This window comes from Desmodus rotundus, chromosome 10 (genome assembly GCF_022682495.2).
Source record: "Desmodus rotundus isolate HL8 chromosome 10, HLdesRot8A.1, whole genome shotgun sequence".
In the NCBI taxonomy this organism is placed as follows: Eukaryota; Metazoa; Chordata; class Mammalia; order Chiroptera; family Phyllostomidae; genus Desmodus; species Desmodus rotundus.
In genome coordinates this window covers 46,519,345-46,541,640 of record NC_071396.1, presented here as the reverse complement: position 1 = coordinate 46,541,640, position 22,296 = coordinate 46,519,345, and the positions used below count along the sequence as shown (strand labels likewise).

General features: G+C 37.9%; 1 protein-coding gene across 6 annotated transcripts in view; it reads left to right on the top strand.

The window, feature by feature from the left end:
- CDKL3 (cyclin dependent kinase like 3) overlaps positions 1–21,654 on the top strand; it is a 38,455-nt gene extending 16,801 nt beyond the window's left edge. Inside the window, exons 5-14 of one of the 6 annotated variants that reach the window (XM_045183838.2) lie at positions 1,539–1,651; positions 4,662–4,801; positions 9,202–9,290; positions 11,313–11,466; positions 11,571–11,893; positions 13,484–13,574; positions 16,433–16,595; positions 18,048–18,145; positions 20,979–21,034; positions 21,198–21,654. In XM_045183838.2, coding sequence (XP_045039773.2) covers positions 1,539–1,651; positions 4,662–4,801; positions 9,202–9,290; positions 11,313–11,466; positions 11,571–11,893; positions 13,484–13,574; positions 16,433–16,595; positions 18,048–18,145; positions 20,979–21,034; positions 21,198–21,213 — 1,243 coding nt within the window. In that variant the 3' untranslated portion in view covers positions 21,214–21,654. Of the gene's footprint in view, positions 1–1,538; positions 1,652–4,661; positions 4,802–9,201; positions 9,291–11,312; positions 11,467–11,570; positions 11,894–13,483; positions 13,575–16,432; positions 16,596–18,047; positions 18,146–18,866 lie in introns of those variants that run through there. The other 5 variants (XM_045183839.2, XM_053913020.1, XM_024575018.3 and 2 more) reach the window with 5 other exon arrangements.
- Positions 21,655–22,296: the final 642 nt, after the last annotated feature.

Sequence of the window (22,296 nt, the reverse complement as noted above, 5' to 3'; positions counted from 1 at the left end):
CTTACTCATGCGTGCATTCACGCTTGGTTCTTGTCTGCGCCCTGACTGGGGAACGGACCCACAACCTTGTAGTATCAGGACGATGCTCTAACCAACTGAGAAACCCAGCCAGGGCTGAGAGTGTTGTTTTTTTTTTTTTTTAATCTTTTTATTGGAAAACAAAATACAGATACCAGAAAAGCCCACACAACAAATGTATACCTCTACCATCAGGTCAAAAAATAGAAGTTGGCCCTTGTTGGTGTGGCTCAGTTGGGTGGAGTGTCATCCTGTGAACCAAAAGGTTGCGGGTTTGATTCCCGGTCAGGGCACATGCCTGGGTTGTGAGTTCAGTCCCCAGTTGGGTGCATATGGGTGGCAACCAATCAATGTTTCTCTCTCACATCGATGTTTCTCTCTCTCCCTGTCTCTCTCTCTAAGATCAATAAACATTTTTTTTTAATAAAATTTTTCTGGCCACCCCAGAAGACCCTCCATGGGCCCTATTCTAATTATAACACTCTCTTCCCCCAAAAGTAACCATGACATTGACTTCAGTTACTTTGCATTTCTTTATACTTTTACACCCAAAGTGCATCTACTTAGTTTAGCCTTATTTTATGCCAGCTTTTTTGAGATGATTCGCATACCTATATACAATTCACCCTTTTAAAGTGCACAATTCAGTGGGTTTTAGTACATTCACAGAGTTGTGCAACTATCACCACAATTTTAAAACATTTTCATCACCTCACAATGAAACCTTGTACCCGTTAGTAGTCACTGGTAGAGATTGCTTTACATTAGCACACGTAGAGAGACCCATGTCAGGATTAGGTTGCTTCCAATGCTTTTCTACCACAATATTCCTGTGAAATGTTTATATTTGTGCACATGTGCAAGTAGATTTTTGGATCAATCTCTAGGAATGAAGTTACTTGGTCAAAAGTAACTTTTCCAATTTCCCCTCCAAAAAGTTATGTAAGTTTACACTCCTAGAACAGTGCATGCGCGTATTTGCTTTCCAGCCTCACCAGCAGTAATAGATCTCATTGTAGTGTTTATTTGTATTTCTCCTGAAAGTGATGTTGGGCATCGTTTTTAATCTATTTAAAAGCCCCAGTGATATAAACTATCTTTTAAAAAACTAATTACATAGGGAAAAAGTTTGAATTATAGGTGACTCACAATGTGTTAAGATAAATAAATGAAATGTAAGTGATTGATGTTGGAAATTTTTAATATATACTTTTTAAATACAAGATGATTTCAGTATTCAATTATTCCAATTCATAAACTATTTATCATAATGTTCTTATGTAAGTATATGAAAGAGTTTTAGAATTACAGCTACTTTTATCTCAATTGCTACATGTGATAATATTTAATATACATGTGTATCCTAAAGTTGGCATATGATACTATGGTGAAAATTTATAAATGATACTACTTAACCATTCTTTTTTCTTTGTCCTCAACTTTATTTTAATAAAGTTCTTTTAGACAATATATTTTATGTATCTCTCCATGAAAAAGCGGTTTATTCTTACCTGTTTCAGGCCTGTGGATATCTGGGCTTTGGGCTGTATGATCATTGAGATGGCCACTGGGAATCCCTTCCTTCCTAGCAGCTCTGACTTGGACTTACTTCATAAAATTGTTTTAAAAGTAGGTAGGTATTACTGAAATACAGTGCGAAGTGCCTAAAACAAATGTTTCCAGATCAATTTTGCTTGATTTTCAAATTTAGTTTTCTCATGATAAGAACAGGGAAGCATCTTGTTTTGATTGATGGCAGCAGATGGAAGCCTTGAGCTGATAAAGAAAGTAGAAAATTCTCTTCTGTTTTTACAAATAATATTTTCTTTGCCAGGGTGCACATAGTGAAGCCATATGTTGATGGCTGATAATAAGAAAAAATGGTACAGTAGGAACCCTCTTCAATTTGTCTGAAAGTTGTTCTAAAATTTTGGCTTCTACAAATATTTCCATACTCAAAGAAGACTTATAAATGATATATTTAATTTATGTTTTTTTGTATTTTATTTAATCTTTATTGTATTTTTTCCATTACCCTTGAGTCCCCTTATACTCCCACTACCCCAGCAATCACCACACTTTTGTGCATGTCCATGAGTCCTTTTTCCTTTTTGCTCAATCCCTCCACCCACTAACCACACCCCACTAGCTGTCATCTGCTCTCCATCTATGAGTCTGTCTCTGTTTTGCTTGTTAGTTGAGTTTGTTCATTAGATTCCACATATGAGTGAAATCATACGGTATTTGTCTTTCTCTGATTGGCTTATTTCACTTAGTATAATGTTCTCTGGGTCCATCCATACTGTCATAAAGGGTAAAATTTTCCTTTTTTTAATGGCCAGGTAGAATTCTGTTGTGTAAATGTCCCATGGTTGTTTTATCCACTCATCTACTGATGGACACTTGGGCTGCTTCCACATCTTGGGACTGTAAATAACGCTGCAATGAACATAGAGGTGCTTATGTTCTTTTGAATTAGTGTTTTGGGTTCCTTCAGATATATTCCCAGAAGTGAGATCACTGGTCAAAGGCAAATCAATTTTTAATTTTTTGAGGTATCTCCATACTGCTTTCCACCAGAGTGGCTGCACCAGTCTGCAATCCCACCAACAGTGCAAAAGTGTTCGCCTTTCTCCACATCCTCGCCAGCACTTACTGCTTGTTGATTTATTGATGCTAGCCATTCTGACAGGTGTGAGATGGTATCTCACTGTGGCTTTGATTTGCATTTCTCTGATGATTAGTGACATTGAGCATCTTTTCATATGTCTATTGGTCATCTGTATGTCCTCCCTGGAGAAGTGTCTATTCAGGTCCTTTGTCCATTTTTTAATTGGGGTGTTTCTTTGTTTGGTGTTGAGTTTTATAAGTACTTTATAAATGTTGGATATTAACCCTTTGTCAGATGTATTGGCAAACATGTTCTCCCATTCTGTGGGTTGATGTGGGTTGTGTTTTTATTTTGTTGATGATTTCCTTTGCTGTGCAAAAACTTTTTAGTTTGATGTAGTCCCATTTGTTTATTTTTTCTTTTGTTTCCCTTGCCTGGAGAGATATATCCAATTAAAATTTGCTGTGAGTAATGTCTGAGATTTTGCAGCCTATGTTTCCTTCCAGGATTTTTATGGTTTCAGGTCTAACATTTAGGTCTTTGATCCATTTTGAATTTATTCTTGTGTGTGGTGTAAGAAGGTGGTCTAGTTCATTTTTCTGCATGTATCTGTCCAATTTTCCCAACACCATTTATTGGATAAACTATATTTAACCCACTGTATGTGCTTGCTTCCTTTATCAAATATTAATTGACTATAAAGGTGTGGGTTTATTTCTGGGCTCTCTGTTCTGTTCCATTGATCTGTGTGTCTGTTATTATGCCAGTACCATGCTTTTTAAAAGCACATGGACATAGAAAGTCAATTATTTGCTGCAAAAAACTTTTTTTATCATTGTAGCTAACCAAATAGCTAAATAACCTTTTCAAAAATATATTTGATGAAAGCTGAAATTGATTATCTGCTTTGACTACTCGAGCATTGTGATGCATAGCCTTGCTCATGGAGTTTCTGTGTGTGTGTGTGTGTGTGTGTGTAGCTTAAATACACTGTGTACCTATATATATGAATGAGGAGCTGGAAGAGCCCTTTCTGTGGTGGGGAAGCTATACATAAACACGTAATTATAAGATCATTCAGAAAGTACTGTGAACAACTACAAAAACTGAAATCTGGATAAATATTGATTAAAGATACAGTTCAGAGCCTTAAAGCATCACATTTCTTGTGTCATCTTTAAAATTTTGGTTATAAGATTAATGTTAGAAGAAAACTTAGAGATGATGGGATCATTTCTTTTTTCATTTTAAAGATGAGGAAACCATGGCACAGGAAGGGAGGAGATTTGCCCAAGGTCGTAGAACTAGTTGTATAGCAAAACTAGTACTAGAGCTTAACTCTCTTCACTCCTATTTATAATTCTTTCCATTCTGCTACTACTTTGTAGCCTTCTTTGTTCTTTGCAATATTTCTATTTCTAAATAATTTTAATATGTTAGCTATTCTGAGTAAGGCTTTGTTGATGAACACTTGCTAGTTAAGCCATTTAGGTACTCATATGGAAATTAGTAAAGGTTTGTATTTTATTTTTCTGGTTGCATTATATATTATGTGTTATATTTTGGGAAAAGAAAATAAGCCTAGTTGTTTCACATTCTCTAGTGACTGTGTGCTACCAACAGATTACTGGGGAAACTTCAATTTTTTTATGCTAAACTATATTAAGATAGTTTCTTGTTCAACTTAAAAAAATTTAAAAAGTGTAAATGTTATTCTTTCTTTTTAGTAACAATACACAACACATAGCAATTTGATTATTTTAAAGATATTATTTATTATTTTTAGAGAGAGGGGAGGGGAGGGAAAAAGAGGGAGAGAAACATCAATGTGAGAGAGAAACATTGATCAGTTGCCTCCTATATGCAGCCCTACTGGGGATGCACCTGCAACCCAGGCCACATGTGCCCCAACTAGGAATCAAACTGGTGGCTTTTTGCCTTAAGGAACGATGCCCTAGAGCCACACTGGTTAGGGGTGATTATTTTTATTGTAAACTAATTTCTCTCTTCTTATATATTTTCCTCTTTTCAGGCAATTTGACACCTCATTTGCAGAATATCTTTTCCAAGAGTCCAGTTTTTGCTGGGGTGATCCTTCCTCAAGTTCAACACCCCAAAAATGCAAGAAAAAAGTACCCAAAGCTGAATGGATTGTTGGCAGATGTTGTTCATGTATGTTAAGAGATTAAGGACTTATTTCTGGGAAATTTGCATAAATTATAATACAGTTTTAGAGTATTACTTCAATGAAATTCTAAAAGGATTTGTAGAATAATGGTATCCGTTAAAGTACTATAATCTTGTCTTTGTGGTTAGCTCAGAGAAAGTAAAATTCATAGGCTTTTAGAACTGAAAGCCCACTAGGATAATCTTGTTTATTATTTTTAGTTTACCTCAATTTTAATGATAATTAGGGATAAACTGGGAAAATTCTAAGGACTTATTTGTGTATCACCACCTTTTAATAACCGCTCTCCCCAAGTTAGGGGTCTGTCCCAGGCACAGTGGCGTCCTCAGGTATCGGCACCTGCAGTTGTAACAATCCTTGAAGACGTGCCAACGCCAAAATACATGTGCACCTTGAATTGGAGGGAAAAAAACACCTTTTATAGTAATCTTAAATTATTTCAAAATTTAAATTTCATTTTAAACTAGGTAATAAATATACCAAAACACTTACTACAAAATTCAAGAGGTAAGAGACTTTACTGTGAAACGTAGCTGTTTCTGTTCACTCTGTACAGCCAATTTCCTTTCCCAGTGTCAACGAAGCTGCCTTATTTCTAATATATGGCACTTAAAAAAAGTGGTTACCTAAGTTTCAAAGCAAATATACTGTAGTGTTTGTAAGAAGGGACTCGGGAATCACAAAGACTACATTTAAAACCTAGCTCTCTCACTAATAATTCTGTAACCTTGGGCAAGTCACTTAATCTCAATGCCTCAGTCTACTGTGCTATACAACAATATTCTTTACATTGATTTTTTTTTAAAGATTACTTATTTATTTTTAGAGAGAGGGAAAGAAAGGGAGAAAGACAGGGAGAGAAACATCCATCAGTTGCACATGTCCCCAGCTGGGGACCGGCCTGCAACTCAGGATGTGCCTTGATTGGGAATCAAACTGGTGACCTTTCACTTTGCAGGATGAGACTCAACCAGCTGAGACACATCAGTCAGGGCTAAAACAACACTTAACAATATTTATTTTCTGGGCCTGGAGGATTAAATGAGGCAATGTCCTGAGCACAGGGCCTTGAATAAGCTGTTCATGTTAATTGTCTTTGCTGTTTTTTAGATAAACTTGAACATATGATACATAATATTTAAAGACTATTCTTGAAGGAAAAATTATTTTATTGGTACCTGGAGAGAACTAGACTTTATTAAGGATCAGATTTGTTTACTACATTTTCAGTTTAATTCCTTTTCTTTATTTCATAGTTTTAATTATATAAACAATATACAATGATTATAGAAAAAGTAGAAAATACATGATAAACAAAAAAGGTAATTTAAGATTTTCCTAACTCCCATCATCCAGAAAAAATTACTTTTAGCATTTTGGTTTGTACTTGTATACTCATAGACCTTTCCTCACCAAATATATACACAGAAATTTATGTTTTTGGCCTCTGGTCAAGATGTCAGCATAGGCAAAAATGGCTTTCCTCCTCACACAACCACATCAAAATTATAAATAAGTTATAGAACAGCCATCACTCAGAACCAGCAGAAATTGAGTTGAATGGAAGTCTGACAACTACGGAATTAAAAAAACCACATCTATCCAGGCCAGTAGGAAGGGTGGAGATTCAGAATGGGCTGGTCCCACATACACATGTGGCTGATAAAAATTCGGGAGGAATATCCCGGGAGTGAGGAGTCCCAGCCCAACACCAAGCCCCCGACACAGGGTACCAGTGCCAGAAAGATAAGTCCCCATAACTTCTGGCTGTAAAACCCAGCAGGAATGAGTCCGTGGAAGAAACTTCTGGAGTCCCAAGCAGTTCCTCTTAAAGAACCCACACACAAACTTACCCAGACTCATTCCCTCTGAGCTCCAGCACTGGGGTAGCAGCTTGAAAGGCACTAGCAGTGTACAGGGAGGAACTGAAGTGGCTGGCACCAATATGAGAACTGGGAGACAGCTTTCTCCCAGACAGAAAGGCAGGCAGAGCCACAGAGCTGGCAGGTGGATGCCATATCTGAGACTCTATTTACCTGGCTAACACTGTTCGACCCTGCCCTGCAGATCCCCTGAGACTCCAGCCCACCCAACTTACAGCTGTTAACAGAAGCCATCTCAGATCGCTTTATAAGTCAGGCAGGGGTTGGGGCTGACTGGACTGTGCCACCTAGGAAACCCCAGGACCTGTGCACCCAGTGGACAGCTACAGACCATGTCAGAGCACCACCACTGTGGCCCTCCACAGCTGATCCTCCATGGAGGGCAGAGGTTGGTGGTCAGTGGTCACAGCCAATCCTTGCAACTGACTGGCCCTGGTAAATCCCTCCCTTTGACCTGCCAACAACAACTAAGGCTCAACTACAAGGGGAGGGTGTACTCAGCCCAGACAAAGGGCACACACACATCAAGTACCCAGCTTGGGTGATAGGGGAGGCTGTGCCACAGGACCCTACAGGACACCTGCTATATTAGTCCATGATATCAAGACAGAGACACATAGCAGCTGTACCTAAAACCTAGAAACAAGTACAGGGAGGCTGCCAAAATGAGGGAACAAAGAAACATGGCCCAAATGAAGGAACAGAACAAAGCTCCAGAAAAAGAACTAAACAAAATGGAGATAAGCAATCTATCAGGTGCAGAGTTAAAACATTGGTTATAAGGATACTCCAGGAACTTAGTGAGGACCTCAGCAGCATAAAAAAAGATCCAGTCAGAAACAAAGGATACACTGAATAAAGCTGAGAATCTAATCAATGATTTGGAACATAAGGAAGCAAAACACAACCAATCAGAACAATAGGAAGAAAAAAGAATAAAAAAATGAATATGGTATAAGCAGCCTCTGGGACAACTTCAAGTAAACCAACATTCACGTCATAGGTGTGCCAGAAAGAGAAGATAAAGAGCAAGAAATTGGAACTCTATTTGAAAAAAATAATGAAAGAAAACTTCCCTAATTTGGTGAAGGAAATAGACATGCAAGTCCAGGAAGTACAGAGAGTCCCAAACTAGATGGATGCAAAGAGGCCCCCTCCAAGACACATCATAATTAAAATGCCAAAGGTTAAAGATAAAGAGAGAAAAGCAGCAAGAGAAAAGCAGATAATTACCTACAAAGAAGTTCCCATAAGACTGTCAGCTGATTTCTCAGAAGAAACTTTGCGGACTAGAAAGGACTGGCAAGAAACATTCAAAGTTATGAAAAGCAAGGACCTACAGCCAACGTTGCTTTACCCAGCAAAGATATTCAGAATCGAAGGGCAGATAAAGAACTTCCCAGACAAGAAAAAACTGAAGGAGTTCATCATCACCAAACTATTATTATATGAAATGTTAAAGGGACGGACTTAAGAAAAGATGAAAACTATGAGCAATGAAATGGCAATAAATACATATCTATCAACAATTGAATCTAAAAAACAAACTAAGAAAACAAAAAGAACAGAAACAGAATCATGGATCCGGAGAGTTTTGATGGTTGCCACATGGGAGGGGGGAAGGAGGAGAATGAGTGAAGAGGTGAGGGGATTAAGAAGTACAATAGGTAGTTACAGAACAGCCATGGGGATGTAAAGTACAGTATTGGAAATGGAGAAGCCAAATAACTTATACACATGACCCATGGACATGAACAATGGTGGGGGGATTGCCTGAGGGGGTGCTGGGTGGAGGGGGGGCAAAGGGGGAAATTGGGACAACTGTAATAGCATAATTAATAAAATATACTTAAAATGTATTTTTATAACTATAGTTAATTGTATATGAACTGTGTGCAACATATTATCCAAAACCCTTCCTTCCATTTTCAGTTTTTGTTTTGTGGGGTTTTTAAAATTTATTTCTCTGCTCATTTGAAGTGCTCTCCAGGTAGGGAGATGAAAGAGCTGTTCAAATAATGGATTATTGAAAAATTTGGGTCTTGTATATTTATGAAATTTGATTATGCCATAGCAAGAGCCCTGGATTAAGAATTACACAACATGAGTTAAAATTCTATTTGGGGAAATATGTAATCATGCTTCTAGCTCTGTAAAATAGAAATGGTAATCCATGAACTTTCCACCTCCCAGGCTGACAAAAAGGTCAAAAGGAGTTAATTAATTTCTGCTAATTCCAGCAGAAACAGACTCACTTCTGGTCTGTCTAGACTCATAGGACATTTAACCAGTAATAATGTTTTGTAAGTATAAATTTCTTAGGGAAGTAAATGGTCAGAACACACAATCAGAAATTCCTGAGGTCTAATTCCATCTTTTCAAGAACGCTATTAGCTCTGAGTAATTAATTACTTTTATACTTGTCAAATAAATTGAATTTTTGCCTCATAGAGCCCTATTAATAGCTCATTTAAACATAGAATCTTTTTTTCATATTCTAGGCTTGTTTACAAATTGATCCTGCTGAGAGAATATCATGTACTGATCTTCTGCATCATGAGTATTTTACTAGAGACGGATTTATTGAAAAGTAAGCCTTTTGAGTGAGTTTGGATTCCTTCGTGTTTTGTATTAGGAAGCTTTGCTAGCATGAGAATTGCTATACAGGTTAATGTTACACAACAGGAAAATTCAATTTAATGAAAACATAACTGAGCTCCTGTGTTGACTAGGTATATGGTAGATTTACAGGTATCATGATGAAAATTCTAATAATAAAAATAATTGCAGTTAATATTTATTACAGTTACCATGTCCTAGGGTGTGTGCTGAGCTCTTTACACACATTTTCAATGGTCATCATTGGCCAGAGATAACATTAAATAAATATTTGGTAATGTCTAGCTTTATTCCCATTTGGACCTCTGACTTAGAGTAGTCTGGTTTTTCTTCATTTGATAGTATCTCTGATCTATATATTAAAATTAAAATTCATTTCCCAAAATGATTTTTTTTCTCTGCTTTGCTTATTCTCCGTTGCAGTGGCTATTGTTTTTTTCTCTCCACCAAATTGGAAGCGCCCTAAAGACATGGACCAAGCCTCTCACAGCTGTTCTGTTTCCCCCATTTAAACACACACACACACACACACACACATAAAAATTAAAATGTAAATCAGCCAAATTTCTTTAAAAAACAGCATTTTTAAAAATTTTATTTATTTTTAGACAAAATGGAAGGAAGGGAGAAAGAGAGGGAGAGAAACATCAGTGTGTGGTTGCCTCTCGTGCCCCTCCACTGGGGACCTGGCCCACAACCCAGGCATGTGCCCTGACCAGGAATCAAACTGGCAACTCTTTGGTTTGCAGGCCAGCACTCAGTCCACTGAGCCACACCAACCAGGGCACCATTTTCTATTTTGACTTTGAAAGAAATAGAAAAAGTTTCTCACTGATTGCAGAAGTATTCAGTTGGCCTTTGGATGTGAGGTCAGAATGATGGACATCAATGAAAAATGTGATAGAGTTAAGATCGGGCATGGAAGAGTCCAGGAACTGCCATTGAGGAGAGACTAAAATAAAAAAAGGCAAAGAGAAGGGAATCGTTGAAAGTAGCTATGATAGAACTGCAGACATTTAAGGAATTTCAAGTGCCAGTTGAATAAAAAAAGTTGTTTTACGTCAATTCTGTGCAGACTAAGTTGATATCTCGTGCACATTTAGATAATAATATTTTACTATTATGGGTGACAGTTCTTGAGTTCCAGTTATTGAACTCAGCAATAATATTTGAGGAAGACCTTTTCCTTTGGTAAGAGGACTCTTCCTTTTGTGAACCTTCTGCGATGCAAGAGAGTTTTGCCAGAAGTGTGACATTTCCTCATTCAGCCAAAGTAATCACACTTGTTATTTTCTCCATCGCCTCCTACCACCCTTTGCTAGACATGTCCCTGCACAGCACTGGCAAGACGGGGCTGAGCTAGGGAGGAATTCATTCACGGACTGATATTTTCAAACTTCCCCAAACTGACAGCAATAGCTGCGTCAGGGAGGGGGACTGTGCGACTCAGGGACAGGCATGCAAAGACTTTTCAACACAGCCTTTCAAATCTTGAGCCATATGAGTAGATTTTATTGCATACTCAAAAATAAATAAAGTCAAACTAAAACAAAACCAATCTCGCTTCAATGTTGATATTCTGTTACATTTTGTACTGAAAATATTTTTCCAAAGTAGGTAGTTCACCTTTTAAGTACTGTTACTTTAAAGAACCACAAAAAGGACAAAGTGGCCTGAGTCTTCCTTGAAAAAAATAGTATATCAAAATTTAAAAGAAGTACTTTTACGGAGTAAAGTTTGCATCACAAAAGAAATCTAGTTCCTTTATGTCTATTTTGTAAAAGTTTTACATAGCACATTCCCATGGCAAAACTGAAAGACGTGTCTTCACCAGGAAGCAATTTGCATTAGGTCATTTCTTGGAGTGCATTATTAACTGCTTATTTATGCTGTGGCTGAAATGTAAATTAATTGATTAAATGGTCCACTAAAGATAAAATACTCTATCTATATAAATAAAAAGGTTATTGGTTGATATTGCTTGTTTTATCAGATTCATACCGGAACTAAGAGCTAAATTACTACAAGAAGCAAAAGTCAACTCACTCATAAAGCCAAAAGAGAATTCTAAAGAAAATGAATTTATGAAAGATGAAAGAAAAACAATTTATACTAATACACTACTAAATACTTCACTTTTGGGAAAGGTAAAAACTGGTTTTCTTTTTAGCCAGTAACTGTATTATAGTTAGCACTCTAATGATAAAAATTACCCTTCTTCTGACTCAGATTTTGGATGTATCTATTCCAGGAACTGGAAAAAGAGAAAAAGCCCAAGGAAAGCAGAGTCAGAGTTACCAAAGTCAAAGGAGGAAATACCTCAGAACCAAAAAAGACAGAGTATGAAAGTGGACATTGTCAACAAGATGCGATTAAAAACGCGCATACTGTGTCTCAAGATACAAAACTTGTCATCAGTGAGCCGCCAAACCCCGCCACGCCCAGCACTAACTCTAATGGCGTGAAAGACAGTCTACATGCCGGAGGTAGTATGATGATGCCGCCTATTAACCTAACTGGCAATAATTTGATGGCTTCCAATCACAACTCAAACCCCTCCCACTCCAATGCAAGGTGAGTTCTAACAGAAAAGACAGAAGGAAATGGGCCTAAGGAATACAATGTTCCTATATAATGGTGTTTCAAAGAATCAAGTTTATAGTGTCTGTATGTAAACGGAATTTGAAGATATACTGAAATTATAATCATACAATAGGCTATTACTGAGTCCTTATGATTGTTGTAGAAGAAATTAACTTTTCTTGGCTATATAGACATTTAATTTTTCACTAATGCCTTTTGGGAAAACTTCAATTAAAAAAAAACTCTTAGAAAAATTTTTTTTTTAATTTGGAGACGAAGAGGTGATATGACCTAAGTTGTGATATTGATGTGCCTTGGCATAACAGAGTAAGCATTATTTCTGTACCATAGCAAATTCTCTAAGTGGAAAGATGATAGTTGAAAATAATCTTTAATAGTCAAATAGTCTTTCAAGGTCCAAAATTTTGGGAGGAAAACAACAGATGGGCTAGTTTTAGTTTTAGCTGCTGATACAGACTGAGAGAATGGTGCAGGGGTCTGATAATCAAGGGCAGTGTGATGGGTGGCAAGGGTCTGACTTGGAAGGCATGGAGGCCAGTTCTAAATTTTGGGGAACTACTGTGTATCTTGATGAGGAAGGAGACTAGGTTCAGTACCCCAAGCCGATCCTAGCAGACTGGTTCGGGCTCTAAGTTGTGACACTTAGTGCTCTGCACAGGTGGGCAAGTGCGCCGACGTCTGTGTCAGTCGAAAGGTACAGCAGGTTACAGAGTTACAGACAGCAAGAGCTCAATTGTTCTTTCTTATTTAAAAATTTTTATTTATTTATCTTTAGAGAGGGGGAGGGAGGAAGAAAGAGAGGGGAACATCAATGTGTAGTTGCCTCTTGTGTGCCCCCTACTGGGGACCTGGCCTGCAACCCAGGCATGTGCCCTGACTGGGAATTGAACCAGCAACCTTTTGGTTCGCAGTCTGGCACTGTATCCACTGAGCCACACCAGCCAGGGCTTTTTCTTTTCTTTTCTTTTCTTTTCTTTTCTTTTCTTTTCTTTTCTTTTCTTTTCTTTTCCTTTCTTTTCCTTTCTTTTCTTTTCTTTTCTTTTCTTTTCTTTTCTTTTCTTTTCTTTCTTTTCCTTTCCTTTCCTTTCCTTTCCTTTCCTTTCTTTTCTTTTCTTTTCTCTTTTCTTTCTTTCCTTCCTTTGGAGTAAGTAATGGTTTCTTTTAAAAAAATTTTTTTATTGTTCTCAATTGTTCTTGAGATGACCCCAAAACCATGGTTACAATAACCATGGTTGTAAATCAGCTTTGGACAGCAAGCTGAGAAATTCAGAAACCTACTAATTAAGAGATCCAGGTTCAGATCAGATAGAAGGGACCAAGTTGTCCAGCTGGAGTAACCCTATAACGTGGTCGTTACCACCGATGGTAGCTATGAGGGGGTTGTTCCCTGCTTTGCTTTCACCTCTGTACTTAGAGCAGCCGGCGCTTAAGGACTGACAGCTGCACTTTGGCACTCAGTGTTCAAACAGTAGACTCCCATGGCATAACTTACGCATTATTGAAGCCAAAACAGAAGCAGTTCTGGGGGGCTATAACTTCTCCTTTGTTTTTAAATAATAGGTTAACTGAAAGAGCCAAAAAGAGACGTACTTCACAATCTATTGGACAAGTTATGGCTAATAGCAGGCAAGAGGATACAGGTCTCACTCAAGTAAGACAAGAAGTCGTCGAAATATAGCCTCTTTCAGCATTATCCCCTGATATGCCCCCCTTGTCCTTTTCTCTGTCCCTGGGGTGCTAACATTTTTTAAAATGTGCTTTTAGTTTCCTTTTTTCCCCTCTGAGATGAAAATAGGCCATCATTTCCTTATTGCCTTCATCATTTTAGTTAATTTTTATTAACTTGATTTGTGTATTCAGTGTGTTATTTGTGGGGACATAAGTTAAGATTTTCACCTTTAAAAGTCACAAGACTTTTTGGTTTTTCATTTCCAAAAAGTGTTTTTAATATATTCCTATATAGATTAAAGCAACTGCCAAATACATACATTTTACTTTCCACTAGAAAAAAAATAATCAATGTAGTTTATTCCCTCATTTTTTTTTACATAGGAAATTAGCTTATTCAAAATTGAACCACGGTGTTATTTATAATAATAAAAAATCAAAAAGACAAATTCATCCAAGAGCAAGTGACTGGTTCAGTACATTAGACTATATCTACACAGTGGGACACTACATACTACTTTGTGGAAGATTGTTCATTAACTTAGGAAAGGTTTTTTTCCTTTTTATTTTTAAACTGAGCACAGTTTAAGTTGAGCACAATATTGTATGAGTTTCAAGTGTCCTTTTTTATTTCGTCGAAGTTCTCACTGAGTTCCTTGAGCATCCTTACAACCATCATTTTGGACTCTGTATCTGGTGGTTTGCTTGCCTCCATTTTATTTAGTTCTTTTTCAGGAGATTTCTCCTGGTCTTTCTTTCATTTGGGACCTTTTCTTAGTCTCCTCATTTTGGCTGCTTCCCCTGTGTTTGATTCTATGTATTAGGTAGAGCTTCTGTGTCTCCTGGGCTTGGTAGAGAGGCCTTGTGTAGTAGGTGTCCTGTAGGGCCCAGTGGTGCAGCCTCCCCAGTCACCCAAGGTGGGTGCTCCAGGGCAACCCCTGTGTGGGCTGTGTGCACTGTCCCATTGTAATTGAGCCTTGATTGCTGTCGGCACGTCACTGGGAGGGATTGACACCCCCCGGGTCAATCAGCTGTGAGGGCCAGCTGCTACTAAAGCAAGGACGTGCTTCAGTGGGGCTTCGGTGCTCGTCAAGTCTGCCCCTTGAATGTGTTGCTCGTGGAGGTGGTTGAGTTGTAATCCTGCTTGGTCTGAAGCTGTCCACTGGGTGCCCTGGCTGCTCTGGGGCCTCCTGGGGTGTGCAAGGTCATCCACCGCTTGGGCCCTGCCTGGAGCCACCTGGCATGAGCTGCAGAACAATCTGAAGATGGCTGCTGCTTGTGCTGGGCTTAGAGGGGCCTGGGAGGGGCCAAGCTGTGAACCATGACTGGCTTTTGCTAGTGCCAGGCCTGGGGCAACTTAGTCAGAGGTACAGGGTGTGCAGAGACAAGATGCTGCTTCTTTGAGAGATTTTATGAAAGTCCAAAGCCTGAGCCAAGAGAGGTCATTTACAAGAAAAGGCCACTAGAAATGGTTTGGGTGGCCCTGCAGGTTAGGTGGGGTGGGGTCTCAAAGAATCACCAGGGCTCTGGCAACAGTGTTAGCCAGACTAATGGAGACTCAGATATGGATCCAGCCTGCTGGCTCTGTGGGGAAAGGGCTCAGCAAAGAAACAGTGGCCTCTGCCTGCACTTCTGTTGGAGAGAAAGCTGCCTCTCCAGCCCTTACCCTGAAGTCAGGCAATTCAGTTAACATAGGAAACTTTGTATCATTTATTGTCAAATGAGGAAAAACAGGTAACATAAAGTTTTCCAGCCCTGGCTGGTGTGGCTCAGTGGACTGAGTGCCAGCCTGCAAACCAAAGGGTCACTGGTTTGATTCCCAGTCAGGGCACATGCCTGGGTTGCAGGCCAGGTCCCCAGTAGGGGGCGTTCAAGAGGCAACCATGCATTGATGTATCTCTCCCTCTCATTCTCCTTCCCTTCCCCTCTGTAAAAATAAGTAAATAAAATCTTTTAAAAAAACCATTTTCCAGAATGCTGGGTTCACAAGTAATTTTTTCTTTTGGGTTTTCTTAGTGTCCAGAGCGCTTCATTTTGTAAATCGAGAAACAAATTATCAATAAAATGCACTGAAGCAAGTTGTCCAAAATCAGAGTGCAATGGCCAGGATTAAAAATTAAAAGTTGAGATTGTGATTCTCATGATCAAGGTGTTTATTCTCAGAATTCAATATGCTAAAAAAAACAAACCAAAAAAGTTGTTGCCACGGCCAGGTGGCTAAGTTGGTTGGAGTGCTGTCCTGTGCACCAAAATGTTGCCGGTTCAATTCCTGGTCAGGGCACATACCTAGGTTGCGGATCCAGTTCCCTATTGGGGTGTGTACAGGAGGCAACCAATCCATGTTTCTCACATCGACGTTTCTCTCTCTCTTCCTCTCTAAAATCAGTAAGAACATATCCTCAGGTGAGGGTTTTTTTTTTTTTTTAAGATTTATTTATTTATTTTTAGAGGGAGGGGAAGGGAGAGAGAAAGAGAGGGAGAGAAACATCAATATGTGGTTGCCTCTCATGTGCGCCACTGGGGACCTGGCCTGCAACCCAGGCATCTGCCCTGACTGAGAATCAAACCGGCAACCCTTTGCTTCTCAGGCCGGCATTCAATCCACTGAGCCACACCAACCAGGGCAGCATTACAAATAAATTAATTAAAAATTAAAAAGTTTGCTTTACGAAACTCTTGTTGAAGTTTAATCTGGCTTACGTGCTTATTGGTATTGGTATTCTATTCTGCTCGGCGTTGTTATGCCATCTGATACCGTCCAAACGGGTAATGATTCTAGGCTTGTCGTTCAGAAGTTGCACTTTTTTCTTCAAATTAACTCTTGTTTATTGGTTTGTTTAGAGTCAAATGGAGGCGGCTATATTTAATGAGCATACAGGTCAAAATGACCAAATGGCAAATGGAAACAAAAGGAAGCTGAATTTTCCCAGACCTGACAGGAAAGAATTCCACTTCCCAGAACTGCCCTTCGCCACACAGTCAAAAGAGACGAAAAGAATGGAAGGTGGGCGTCTGCGGCGCAGCAGCACAGCTCCCCAGAGGCCATCTTTCACAAACCCGTTCTTGTAATATAACTTACATGTTGTAATGTGATTTAGGCAGAAAATAGCAAATTACTGCAAATATTTTCAGCACACGAGAATTTTTTCCCATAGTTAAGTAAAGGGTGAGACTTAAAGGAGAAAATTTTAAAGAAAGATTTAGAAAGCTTTAAAGTGTAAATTTGTCATTAGCTCGGTATTGTTGAAATGTTTAGAATAGTATTTGAAGAAGGTGGTTTTGGTTTATTATATGACCTGGAGCAACTCAATTTCCTATGCTTCTCCATGATTATTTATCCATATAATGGCAGGAATTATATATGTGCTTCAGGAACCCAAGCATTTAGCAGATTAAAATTTATAACATGTATTGATTTCTTCAAATGAAGCTCATTTACTCTTTGAAGAACAGTGACACCTTGTGAAAAGTTAATATAATCGCAAGACTATGGTACTTGTATAGTTCAAGAGGAGTTATCCGATCCACTTTTCACTCTTTGAAATAAATAATCAGATTTACTAATTTTTCTTCAATAAATCATTTAAGACTTTAAAGCTCCAATTTTACACATGTTGATAAAGTTCGTGTAATGAAGCCTAGAACATTTATTATTGTATTAAAAAAACAAGTAAACATGATTATTGAGCTCACAGTACAAACCTTACATGTTAGGACCCCAAAATAGTGAATATATAAATATAATCTTAATGTAATTGTTCTTAACCATTTAATTCATTCATGTGAAATGACACTTTTTAAAAGAATTACACTCAATATTATTTGCTAGCTGCTGTTCACGTGCACCTGTCAGCAGAGGTTGGGCGGACCGTGAAGTTTTCAGGAGCACAGTTTACTCCCCCCGCCCACACTGCCGACACGTACGACGCCACTGCACCAAGAAAAGCCTGTGAAGTATTATTTGATAATGTTTTCCCCGCGGGTCTACACTATCAGTTACATTTGGCATATAATATTCTTTTAGTTTTCAGGGGCCCAAGTCACAGAATTAAAACATAACTGTCACCCTGGCCAGGTAGGCCAGCCAGTTAGAGTGTCCTCCTGATACGCCAAGGTTGCAGGTTTGATCCCTGGTCAGGGCCCATGCAAGAACCAACCAATGAATCCATAAATAAGCGAAACAACAAATGGATGTTTCTATCTTTCCCTCAAATCAATCAATCAAAACAAATACATAAAAATAAATGTATTCTAGATTTTTTATAGTCATAAAACAAATAATTTATGATTGGTACATTTTACCATTACAACTCATGATTTGTTCAGTTCCTTTATAATAAAGTAGGAAACTGGCTTAAGTGAATATCAGAATTTCCATTAGAAATTCTTAAAAAGGAAAGTAAAATTTCATTGTAAGAATAACAAGTTGTTCTTGTTGTGTGTATTTTTGCAAAAGTGAAACAGATAAAAGTGCCGAAGAGAGAATCAAAGAAAACAGATTCATCTAAAATACCAACTTTACTTAATATGGATCAAAATCAAGAAAAACAAGAGGTAAAACTTTTTGTTTATAGCTTTAACTAAGGAATGTTGTTTAGAATCCTTTACTTGGTGTGTCAATTTAGTTATCATCATTGGAAAGTTATATAAAAATTCAAAATTCTATAATCTTTGAGCTCTAGAAACAGGTCTCTATTTTCCTAGAAGAGCCACTTACTAAAGGTTCTTAAGGCTGTTCTGGGGGTGGGGGAAGGCAGTGCATACCAGCCCTCATGGGAGTGTTGGATGGCGCTCAGGGAAAGGTGTGTGTGTCGTGTGTGTTCCCTAGTGGCGGCTGGGTAAACCGTGCCAGAGGAAATGGACGATGGCATAGACACATGGTTATGTGGGCTGCAAGAACAGATGTATTTGTCTTGAGCCTCTCCCTTCCTGTTTTTTCTCCAGTTTGTTCCCGCATCTCTGCCGTGCACCTGCTATCCTATTTTCACAAAATTTTGCTCTTAGCTAGCTATCAGATAAACTTGTGGAAATGTCCCAGCCCCTACCCACCAGAGAATCTTGAATTTTATTTAGAAGTCTTGAAGTCCCAAACATGCAAGTGAATACTCTCACAGGGGTGTCCAACCTGCAGCCCACGGGCCGCATGCAGCCCGGGACGACTGTGAATGCAGCCCAACACAAAATCGTAAATGTATTTAAAACCTTTTTTGCTCATCAGTTTTTGTTAGTGTTTGTGTATTTAATGTGTTGCCCAAGACAACTCTTCTTCTTCCAGTGTGGCCCAGAGATGCCAAAAGTTGGACACCCCTGCAAGGTATTCTTTTAAGAGAAGGGGATTGTGGTGAGTACTCACTGGATTAGATCACATAGCTGGCCTTCTATTTCTGTGAGGTCATCAACTTTGTTATCTCAGTTTCTTATTTTTTGAATAAAATTGATTACATTTTTATTCATGATAAAATTAGCATATACCAATCGAGGAAATTGAAAGAAATTAGAAAGATCAAGAAACTTTGATCTGAAACTACTAAAGAAGGCATTTATCTAAGTCTGTTTAATCTCTACAACATTAAAATAAAATAGTTATCAGACACTATTAGATATATTTTCACAGTGACATTTATATTTTATTCTTGGCCTAGAACTTGTTAAGAATGCACAAGTCCACTTTGCAGAGAAGAAACATTTTCTAGATAAAACAAGAAAACGATTAATGCTCATCTTTTAGTTCGTTATAAAAAGCAAAAAGGTGGCTTTAAACTTGGGTGACTTACTGATGTCACAGCATGTTGAACAGCACACCATTTGCACATTTTTTGAATGATTGGTAAGTCAGGGCTCCTGAGCTGGGCAGGCTGGTAATGTGCCAGTGCGCTTATCCCACCTTCCTATGGGAGCCGCCCCCCAACCCCGAACTACAATTACACTCCAGTGCAAGAAGAAAGGAATTCTTAAGATAGTTCTGTCATCTTTAAAATACAAAAATAAATAGGAAGAGAAAATCCCTTCTTGCTCATGTGGTGTAGAACTCTTAAAAAGATGACATTTTTAAGAGTGACCTTGAAACAGTTGTTATTAGAATAACAAGAAGTCATATGATGCTGGTTGTAGTTTATTTGTACTGTCCATTCAAATGCAGTTTTGACATGTGACTGAAATTGCATCTAAGGCTAGTCCAAATGCTTTTAATAAATTAATGTCAGAATTAAGAAAATTCCCTAAATTTTGAGTTGGTAATTTGTTTTGTTTTGTTTTGTTTTTGGTAATTTGTTATTTTAGAGCACCAGGGAATATCACATGTTTTTAAAAATACAAGAGGTAATAGCAACTCACTTGTTTTATTCTTGGTTCTGTCATTGACTTGTTTTTGAATTACCTAATCAGACCCAGGAACTTCCCAGGTGTACATGAAAGTCACTTAGGCATCTCAAATGTGTACTGAAATAGTACACAGATGCATTGAGTAGACTCTATGGCATAGAGAGAAGCCCTACACTACTGCTACTGAGCCAGGCAAGAGAGATAAGAGCCCATACGAAAACCACCTTCAGTTCTGTTCATGATGATAATAGGAATTCTTTGCTAACTAGTCTCGCTGTGCCTCGTAAAACAACCTCCAGGGGCAAAGTACAAGTACTTATCTGTGGCTTAGCCAAGGACTCACCATTTCCTCAATTAAGGTCCTGTTTCTATTTACTTTTTTAGAATACAGGAAATGCACAAACTGAAAGGAAGACGAACCTGCCAGATGTAGAGTAGAAAATGCAGCAGCTGAAAATTCAGGGAATCCCAGAATCGCTGTATGGTTTTTTTTTTAATCCTTTTTTAAATATTACATGCACAAAAATGCTGACTAGATAATTCTACAGATATATTATACAATCTGTGAAGTTATGTGTGTATTCACCTAATTTGTTTTTAAATGTATTAACCTTTAAATTATTCATGTTTTTCTTAATTTGAACATTAATTTATAAAAACTGCTCGACTGGTACATTCTACTATAACTACAGCTTACATTGAGTCATATAATTGTATCTGATGGTATCTCAGTTCACGTTTCCTTGGCAGTCCTTCTTGGCTTTGGTTCTGAGCGCACCAGACATTTCTGAGCAAACCCATATACTCGATAAGCACACAACATGGGCTTGATTCCACGCTGAACACTCGGAAACAGCATCTCAACATATCATGATGGTTGTGTGTAAAAAGGATGGAAGTTGAGCAAAGCATTGAAGCAAATCTTTTGGCTTGACCAGCATGTTTATCACCCAGTAGTTTCATAGAATATGTTGTTACATATAATTTAACATTAATAGGCAGAGTTTGGGCAGCATATGTTTCCATTCTTATCTCTGGTTCTTACCGGCTTGGTTTCTAATTTTAGGGTGGAGATGGCCATTGTGAAGGGCAGAATTTGAAGAGGAACGTATTTTTTTTGTGGTAGTGTCTTTGAAACCTTAAACTACAAATTGGCGTGTCTTCCCTTGTTATTTTATATGCAATAGGAATGTAACGGGCCGTTAAGATGGCCATTCATCTGCATTAGCATCATCCCACTTCATTTTGTCGGCAAACCGTTCACTGTTTTCTCCTTTCTTCTAAGGATTCTGTTGATGTGATGCTCTGATTTGGAATTAAAGTCATCTCCTGTCTGCCTGCCTCTTTCCTTGCCATGATTCAGGAGTAGGTAATACGCCCCGTCACATGGCACACCCAGTGCCTCCGCTGCCCCTGCCCCTGCCCCTGCTGGTCACACGACCTTAACTGTCAGTCATTTCCTAGGAGGCTTACTTAGGCTTTCCGACGTGAGTTCTTAATGAAATATCTGACCCATTGTTCTAAAAGCTATTCAGAACAATAAATTAAATAAAATAAAAGCTGTTTATTACCAGTACATGATTAAACCTATGTTCTGTTAGTCAGGTATGAAAGTATTTATTACAGTTATAAAGTATCTGTAAATTATATAGTATTCAATTGTTAATTATTTTGTTATGCTTTTAAACAACTACTAGCGGTCTTCCTTGTCTATTTAATAAAATAAATTATATACAACCCTGAAGAAGTATATACCAAAATTCTCGATTGTCCTGTTCTTCAAAAAACAATAAAATGGGATTATGTGATGTTTAACCAGAACTCTACCTCATTTTATATTTACTAAAAGTAAACATGAAAAACAAAGGAAAGCATAATTTCTTTATTATATTATGATCTCTCTTTATCTCATCAAAAATTGAATGAAATTCATATCTGTGATTATTACACGTGCTGCACCTTTCTGACAGACTCCCCGTTAGCTTTAGCTCCTCCAGGGAAACTGAGTTGTTCCCTGTGGTAGGTTTAACAGTTATAAGTCCATTCATTGCCTGCTGAATTTTATATTTGTTTAGTCTTAGATCAATATCAAAGGATTATCATTTTTTTTCAATTTCTACAAAAAAATGCCTTCTGGGATTTTTATTGGGACTGTGTTAAATGTATCCATCAACTTGAGGAGAACGCATATCTTAATCACATCATCTTCCAATCCATGAGCATGGTACAAACTCTCCATTTATCTACATCTTTAATTTTTTTGTAATAGTATGTAGTAGTCTTGCATATCATTTATTAAATTTATTCTTATGTGTTTTGTTTTTTGATGCTGTTACAAAAGGTATTGGTTTTTTTAAAGATTTTATTTATTTATTTTTTAGAGA